We start from the raw sequence: 9,148 nt of genomic DNA on the forward strand, positions 1-9,148 counted from the left end.
GACAAGTAATGATATAAAATATATGATATAGTCAGAAAGTCTGACACTGTGTTATTACTTACTTGTATTGCTCCTTTGACTGTAATTTTCCTCTGTGGTTTCCTACGCAACACATTTTAGTTTTGTAATGCCAGTAATATTTTATTTATTCGTGTTTTGAAAGGTGCCCTAAAAATGTTTGTTATTATTTGTATTATATGTGCATATTTCATGATAAGGCAGTTTTTTTCTTCGATGGAAGCCTCATTGGAGTTGCAGGGTGGAAAGCTGTCAAAAAACGGAAAGATCTGTGGCTGGCTGCAAAATGTCACCCTCCAAGCTTCCGGTAGCTAATTCTCTGGTGTGAGAAAAAAAGGTGAGCGAAGAGGGAGGAAGGGGAGAGTGATTCTCCTCTCATCTGTCAAGGTCCTTGAGATTAACCTCCGGATGTGAAATGTCACAGACAAACTGATCATGATGTGAAGAGGGACGCCAGATCACTTCCTGGTGTTGTTGTCCTGCACAAACTAATCCCGTTTTAGCATTTGCATTGGTTCTCCTAAAGCAAGAGAAATGGCCACTTGAATCAATTTAGTATGCTAATAAAACCACATCATTCGATTGAATATTGCCAAGATATGAACATCTGTTTTCTGCATAACGTTTTCCTGTCACTTTCTAAAGAAAATTGACATTGAACAGCGACAGAAGGACGATCGTAATGGTTTTATGATTGATGAAAGATGTGTAAGGATGTTTTGAATACACACAGGTCTCACATCTCAGAGAGAAAGGATGCACATGTACGAGAGTGATAATGCATTGTGTTTCCAATATTCAGTGAAACACAAATAATATGAGCAGGTTATTTCTTGCAGTACAAAATTGTATTCAAATGTACAATGCACATTTTAATCTTTAACATTTCAAAAGGCAAAGAAAGCATTAGCATCACATTATATTTACAGACTTGTATAGGGAGCAGCATAATTAACAATTCCCAGAGTGAAACAAAATTAAATCACATGTTTTTTTGTCTTTCTAAGGACAATACTGTTGGTTTTGCATGTTTTTTTTAATGAAAAATATTGTAATGTGTTAGTGCAAGTAGCTAGGAACTTCCTTAATGTGTTAAAATTATGCTGTCACATCTCATATTTGGCACTGATGAGCTTTGTTTCAGAAAATCTAATCAGTGATAGAGGCAAAAGGAAAATGTATGATGATTTTGACGCATTAAAGTTAAACATAATCATGATTTAAGATTGTTTCTGACTTATATGGCAGCACATCAACACTAAGGTTACTGACTGCATTTTAAATGAAAGGCCTCTAAACATGCAAAACCACCAGGTGCAATGGTCCTTTAAATATCATTGCTACAAACACACAATGTAAACTGAACCTCTGTTAAAGAATATTATTATTTAGCTTCATGGAGCGATACGCAACAAATATAAACATAATATTTGACATTCATTTATAATAACACTATTGATCACGGTGCGGGAAATCACACAGGACTTCTCCTCTTTAAAACACTATTTCATGAAAATACTTTCCTGTTAAACATTTTTAAGTGACTGGATGTTAAAAAAAAAACGTTTGACACAATATTTTATATGTTGTGACAAACGAATACATTACTTTCTAAACACAATAAATGTTCAACGATCACATCTTCATTACCAGACAAAAAAGTACCTTAAAATAAAAAAATATAACAGATAAAAACGTTCACATAAATCATCCATCGTTTTGAAATCAGCTACAGGTAAAAGTTGGAGTTTGTAAAGCAGCACCGTTACAATCTGGTGCTCTTTCCTCTTTTGTTCAGCTTTACGTCATTAGACTTCTTCTTCACGTGGTCCTCGTCATCGTCATCTTCCTCCCTCCCTGAGTCCTCCATGCGAGTCTTGTCCAGCTGATCGGGGTCAACGTAGGTGTAGAAGTTCGCCATGATGGAGAAGATGATGCAGACGCCCAGCAGCAGCCCGGCAAACAGCAGGAACTCTTTCCACTGAGAGAAGAATACTGGTTAGTGTGTGACCTGAGAGAGAGAGCAATAAATAATGCCTGTAATGTGCTTTAAATGTGTGTTTTATGTAAGATAAAATGATAAAAATGTGTTTTACAGAATATAATGCTACAGTATAATATTATGAGAAATATGGGGATTACTGTATAAATATGAGTTATAACCTCTTGCCTGATCATCAGAATCTCACAGCATTAAAAAATAACTTTTAGGAACATTTAATTTAAAAGGGATACACTACAGGTAATCAGGGAAGATATTTGAACTTATATATATATCACAATCAAACGTACTAAGTTGATAACTTATATTAAAGTGGACCTATCATGCTATATTTGAATAATATATTGTAGGGCCATACCTATATAAAACATGTCTGTGAAGTTTTTTTTTCAAAATACCAAACAGATCATGCATTTTAGCCATGCCTCATTTCGCTCTATTTGCTCTTTTCCAGCCCTGTTTTTGCAAGGGCTGATTCTGTGAGAAGTCTTCTTTTCTGCTTTTGTGGCAGACTACAGCGCCACTTACAGGCCTGGCATATGTACTACAGCGTCTCCAGCGCTTTCGAGCGGCAATGGCCGTGGCCGTGGCCCAACCCCCCATTCCCCTGATAGGTGGAGAGTTGCCCATATAGGCGGAGCTCCCTGTTTCTGACGTCAGAACAATTTCAAATCTGTATCAGCTCATGTATAAAAGACGTACAAAAGTGCATTTTGCATGATAGGTGACCTATCATGCAAAATGCACTTTTGTACGTCTTTTATACATGAATATGTGTCCCCGGTGTTCCAGGGAACTCACCAAGTGTCAGAAAACACAACCCTCTCTATTTTCCTCCATACCCAAATCTCTAAAAAAGGGTCTGCAACGGATTTGATAAAAACTGATCCAGATTTGAACACTGTCCTGACGTCAGGACAGTGGCGCTACGGCTATTGGGCCAACTCCACCAATCAGGAGGAGACAGCCACGGCCATTGCCGTTCGAAAGCGCTGGAGACGCTGTAGTACATATGCCAGGCCTGTAGATGGTGCTGTTCTCACAGAATCAGCCCTTGCAAAAACAGAGCTAAACAATTTCAAATTGAGCGAAATGAGGCATGGCTAAAATGCATGATCTGTTTGGTATTTTGAAAAAAAAAAAGTATAAATATGCCTTATATAGGTATGGTCCTACACTATATTACTCAAATATAGCATGATAGGTCCATTTTAAGGCAAAGATTATTTGTATTAAAATGTTCTGTAATGTATTTCAATATGTGGATAATTAATTCAATATGTGCTTGTTTGCATACATCCCCATTATCTTATAGATAAAACCAGGTTCAACACATTCTTGTTCAGTCAAAAAGTCAAACGTTTTTAAAGAGGGAAGTGCGGATAACTCTGTATCACTCCATAACTCAAATATACTGTTGACAGTATTAAAAGAGGAAAGAGAAAAATGGCCTTTAGATATATTTATTGTACAAATTATTTTGGAAGACACTTCAACTCTTCCAGATGGTAATTTTCCCAAAATATTATGTTTACATTTGCAAATGAGGCAGAATCTAATGCTGCTTCTGGTGAATTTAGGAGAAATCCTCAAGCACAAATATACACATTTAATAAAGTAACAACTAAATGTGTATTTTCTTTGTGTGAAAGTGTGCTAGTGTGAAAAAAGACATGTCATGGAAGCAAAATGGCCCAAAACCTACAAAATGACATATGTTTTTACACGTTACTAGTAAATAATGGTATACATTTCTAAAGTAACCCTGCCCACAATTTCCCATATCGTCCTACCTGGTCCAGTCCCGCTCCCTCGGCCACGATCAGCACGATCACGTTTCCGAACGCCACGGTGAGCAGCCAGCCGGCCTGCAGCACAGACTTCATGTTGGCCGGAGCCTGAGAGTAGGAGAACTCCAGGCCAGTGATGGAGAACATGACCTCTCCTATGGTGAGGAGGACGTACTGAGGGATCTGCCAGGCGATGTGCACGCTGTTAGCTTTCACATCCTCCATCCTGTGAGCCACAATTTGACCTGATGCCTGACAAAACACACACAAAAGGTCACCTATTATCCAAAATCCACTTCTCCATGTCTTTTCTACATCAACATGTGTCCCCTCTGTGGAAAGAGATTCTGAAAGTTTCAGGAAAAAAGATTCTCTCTCTTTTTGTCCTGATCCATTTATATTAAAAATCTGTCTGAAAATGAGCTGATCAGATTTTGGCCACTTTATGATGTCATAACGATGTTTTGGCTTGTGTAACCATTAGCCAATCAGCAACCAAGGTAACCCCCCCCCCCCACCTTATCACCTGAATCTCCTCCTAGAGCACCTTTCACAAAGTACTTTGCCGTACTTAGTGCCGGCACTTATTACCCCAGGGCACTAAGTACCAATCGCGTTCACACCGGAGTACTGGGACTCCCAGCAGCTTTTTTTTTACGGGGGCGTGGTTTGCAATTCGCCCAGCCAATAGAAATTGGTACTTTTTTGGTACTTTTTTGGTACCACCTCTCTAGCAGGCACTGAAAATGGGGGTAAAAGTTCCTGGCACTAAGTACTCTTTTTGGTGTGAACGCAACATCAGGGGTACTAACGGAACTAAACGGGAAAAGTACGGGGGAAAAGTACTCCGGTGTGAACGCGCTTATTGTGTTCTTTTTAACCAAATATCTCTCAGAGGGGCGTGGGGAGTGGCTCCTTATTTTCATCTAAAGTAACAGACAGAGAATCAGCTCTTTTGAAACAGGGCTGAAACAGAGGGGATTATGGGATGCTGCAATGATCTGTTTGGTGTTTGGAGCCAAACACTTCAGAGACATGTTTTGCATATATCTGAGACCTATAATATATTGATGAAAAACAGTATAATAGGGGACCTTTAAATGCCATGTTGTATGAGTATTTAGATCTGGATATACAGTATACTGTCTGACCTCCATGAGTATGACGGTGTAGGAAGCTCCAAAGTCCAGCAGGCCGAGGTTCAGTTCTGAGCATTTCCCTGAAGTTGAGCTGCAGCTGACGGCCGGATATCTAACAGGAGGAAGGAGGTGCATGAAGGTGGAAAATATTCAGCTTCATCATAATCTAGGCATGATCTTATTAAAGATCTTATCATGTATCAGGGATTTTCATTTAAAATAAATTACTTAAGAATTGTATTTATCTCCACATATTGACTTTTGGCTCTGTTTTGGTCTCCCAAAAACTCTTTGAAAAAATACCTGGCTTTCAGCAGCTAAATGCTAATAAAGTATGTCTGTTCATTGTATATATATATATATATATATATATATAGGATACACATATTTTATACATATTTGTATATTTGTATTATTGTATTTTGTATTCGGGATTGTTGGAAACGTTATTTCGATCTCTCGGTCTGCACAAACACACAGAAAAATTGACATTAAAGTTGACTTTGACTTTTGACTTCACCAGCTTGTCACCATTTGTACTGGTCAGTCTAGTAGTGTATGTAGAGTTTATTTAATCTGAAATCAGCTGCCAAAATGAAGCAGTTTTAGTGAGCCAAAGAAATACATATTGTAGGCTGGAAAACGTAAACGATAAGATAAAAATAAGCTATTAAGTGTAAATGTATAGAAGCTAGATTTAGCCGTTTTACTAATTTAGACGAGTCCAGAGTAATTTCTACTCACTCTCCCCGATCCACAGTCTCATTTAGAGACATGCTGTAATCCGAGGGCAGATAGAAAGACACTTCTCCAATAGTTGTGTTGATCGCCTCCGGCTGCGTGTTCAGGAACCTGTTGTTAGAAAAACAAGAAATCATGAGAAAACTTCCTTTATTATTTAAGAGAGTTAAGGGATGCATTTACTTTAAGATCAGTGAAAGGTGAGTCTATAACTTCAAAGATTAAACATGTTTTACCTGAGGAGGGGTTTCCCATTATCATTTTTCTTTATGTAGTCACTGACCTGAAAGAGAAGCGGTTTCTCTCAATTACATCAATTTGTATTCGCTGCATTTATTATTGAATTTTCTTAAATAAAAATCCTGGCAAATATTTTGGCTTTACAGTCTTATACCCTCTTATACATACATATCAGCAACCCATCGGTAAAATACACAGTTAGGACGAAAACTTAAAATGTTGCTTTTTCGGTAATGAATATTGAATACTATTGAAAGATACTTTTAAATAGTCGCAGATTTTTTAAATTATATTTATTGTTATAATACTGATTACTTATTTATTTTTTAAGGTTACAATTTATTGATTTTGTATATGATTATTATTTATATTATTATTTATATTTTCTTTCTCTCCATCTCTCTTTCTTTTGTTCCTTCTCTCTTCCTGTACTCACAAATGGAAAAACAAAATTGATGGTATAACTGTATCCCAGATAAGCTATATGCCATCTACTGTATATCTCGGTCTCACACACACACTTTTCCGATCACAAGACACACACACCAGTGGCGTAGCCAGGAATTATTGTGTGGGTGCGGGCCTGGAGAAATGTAGGTGGGCCAGGGGGAGACTTATTAAGCGTGGGGTCTGAGCTGAAACTTAATTAATGATTTCATTTATTTTTAAATTACATTACATTATTACATTACATGTTAATGCACTAATTAAACTTAAGCATAAACTAGCAGTGAAAACAAAAGCATGGCGCGGCGGCCTCAGAATGTGTGTAAAACTGACATCCGCATGACTGGCTCGGCGGCCACAGGTTGTTTATCCTTGACAGTCGCACAGTGGGCACACACTGAGAGTCTTTTCATATTCAGCAAATGTGTACACGCTTCACTGCAGACCTCAAGAAGAAATAAGACTTTCATTCACTCACGGCAAAACTTACTTTACTTACTAATTTACTCACGGTAAAAAAATGCACTCCCTATTCCATTGTCATGAAGGTGGAATCTAACTATATCCAGAATACGTTTTATTGGATCCAGGCTAGAAACATGTTTATTTCTGCTGTAAAGTTGGGCATTTTAACATGGGGGTCTATGGGGATGGATCCTTTCTGCATCCATCCCGTGTTGGCCACTAGAGGAACTGCAGTTTGTGGCACTTCCTTCTGGGCCCACCGGCTCTGCGCTATGGCTGTACAGCTGATTGGCTGTGGGTGGGCCAGACGTGCATGTGGGTGGGGCCAGGTCCACCCGGGCCCACCCACAGCTACGCCACTGACACACACGATTATATACACCATATGCACACATCAGTTTGCTTTGATCCCCTCTGCTTTTTGTGTTGTCAGATATTTAGAGAAGGAGTTTTCTTTCACTCACCACATTGCACTGTATTCCAGCAGCGTCTGGGTACAGGATGAGACTGTACGCCTCTCGTTGAAGGAACGTATGATTACACTCGGAGGTGTTCCCGTTGAAGGTGACTTGAAACTGCAGATCCTCTCCGGATGCAGGAAGTGTCTCGTATTGAGCAGGGTCCTGAAACAGAGACATTAAGATTTGACCTATTAAGTAAAAGGTATTGCCATTTTCACTTGAATAAAAGGGGTTAGGAGTTATTCTTCCACCACTGCTCATATCTCATGTTTCTGAAAATGAAGTCAAACATGTAGCCATGGTCTTGATAAAGATGTACAAAGTCTAGAATGTAATTTTTTTCAGCAAAAACAAAACTTTTTTTTGTCGCAGTGAGGTATTTCCTGTTTAGATAGAGTTGATATTAGCGAGTGAAAAGAGGGATAAAGCCTGCACAGATCAGCACTCCCTCCCATGAGTCTGACATTTGTGTGCAATGCAGAAGAAGAATGAGTTTATTACCTGGAGGTTTGGGATCGGCTCTTTGAACAGATCGCTGCCGGGGATCATCAGACTCACATCACCCTCCGCCAGGTTAAACACCTGCAGGAGACACTTCCCCGCCGGAGCAGGATCCACCACCGATTTCTACCAGACAGAGGAGAAGAAGATCAAAAAGTGTAATCAATAAAATATGATCAACAGTCCTACAAAAAAAAAGACAACAAATATGAATATATATTTTTTTAATAATCTTCTTTGATTTAAATATTATAATATATTTAAATAAGTGTTTTTCTGAATTATTTAAATATGCAAATAAGGCATTTATCACACACATAAACATTGTCAGTAAAATAAACACCGTAATATGTATTTTAGGTGTTTTTAGGTGTCTTAAGAAATACATGTTTGGAACCAGCATAGCCCAAAATCTTAAAATTGACCGACCAGTTCCTGAAATACAATTTTTGCCTCTATTGTCTTGTTTAAAAAAATGCCAGGTTTTCCAGGATGTTGAGTTATAGTCTCTGTGCAGTTATTTTTATGTTTTCTGACTAGGTGTGCACGCATGCATAATAATATCATATTTGTGTAGGGAAGTAATGTATTTGGTTTCTAAAACAACAGGCTGGATTAATGATTGCTGCTCATACGCACCACAACGTCGATCTCCACCAGAGTGGCCACTCCGAAGGCCAACGCTGCAAAAATCATCCCTACGGCCATCTTCCTCAGAGGCCTGCAGTGCACACAGAAACACGTTTGAACAGTTGCAAATAAACTGGTAACAACCTGAGATATTCTCTGAAAGACATGAATAAAAACAGTGATCATAGCAAATCTCTATGTGTGTGAAACCACCTGATTTCTACTTCTCGATTTGGTTAGCCTTTTGAAAGTAAAAAGTCATGAAATGTGATCCCTAAATAAAAACATGGTGCTGTTTTCTCCAACCATTAGGAACTAAAATCGTGTGGTGCAGTGGGTTGTGCATTGGTGTTAGGATCAGGGGGTCACAGGTTCAAAACCCCACTGCAGTCAGCATGTCGTTGTGTGGGCAAGACACTTCACCCCAAATTGCTCCTGTGGGGATTGCCCACAGTAATAAGTATGGAAGTCGCTTTGGATAAAAGCGTCTGACAAGTGACATGTAACATAATGTAATGTAACTAAATCCTGAGATATACAATTTTTAAAGTATGTTTGTATTCGTGTGCTCAGCAAACATTTCCTTCACTTGTTAACCATTTATTCGTATCCATGGGATGTAAACGTTAAGGTCACATGGCTCGTTTTCCAGTTAAGCGGCCTCTTAAATTCTCATTACTGCAATAAAGGTGGGAGTATCCAAAACAACAGGTT

The 9,148-nt window shown here is 38.5% G+C and overlaps 1 protein-coding gene across 1 annotated transcript in view; it reads right to left on the bottom strand.

Moving 5' to 3' along the window:
• Positions 1 to 847: 847 nt before the first annotated feature.
• Positions 848 to 9,148, bottom strand: part of slc15a2 (solute carrier family 15 member 2) — an 18,416-nt gene continuing 10,115 nt past the window's right edge. The window contains 8 exon segments of the mRNA XM_034146513.1: positions 848 to 1,999; positions 3,814 to 4,062; positions 4,962 to 5,061; positions 5,694 to 5,801; positions 5,927 to 5,973; positions 7,307 to 7,465; positions 7,805 to 7,930; positions 8,444 to 8,525. Of these exon segments, the coding sequence (XP_034002404.1) occupies positions 1,784 to 1,999; positions 3,814 to 4,062; positions 4,962 to 5,061; positions 5,694 to 5,801; positions 5,927 to 5,973; positions 7,307 to 7,465; positions 7,805 to 7,930; positions 8,444 to 8,525 (1,087 nt within the window). The 3' untranslated portion in view covers positions 848 to 1,783.

Source organism: Trematomus bernacchii, unplaced genomic scaffold, assembly GCF_902827165.1.
Source record: "Trematomus bernacchii unplaced genomic scaffold, fTreBer1.1, whole genome shotgun sequence".
Classification (NCBI taxonomy): domain Eukaryota; kingdom Metazoa; phylum Chordata; class Actinopteri; order Perciformes; family Nototheniidae; genus Trematomus; species Trematomus bernacchii.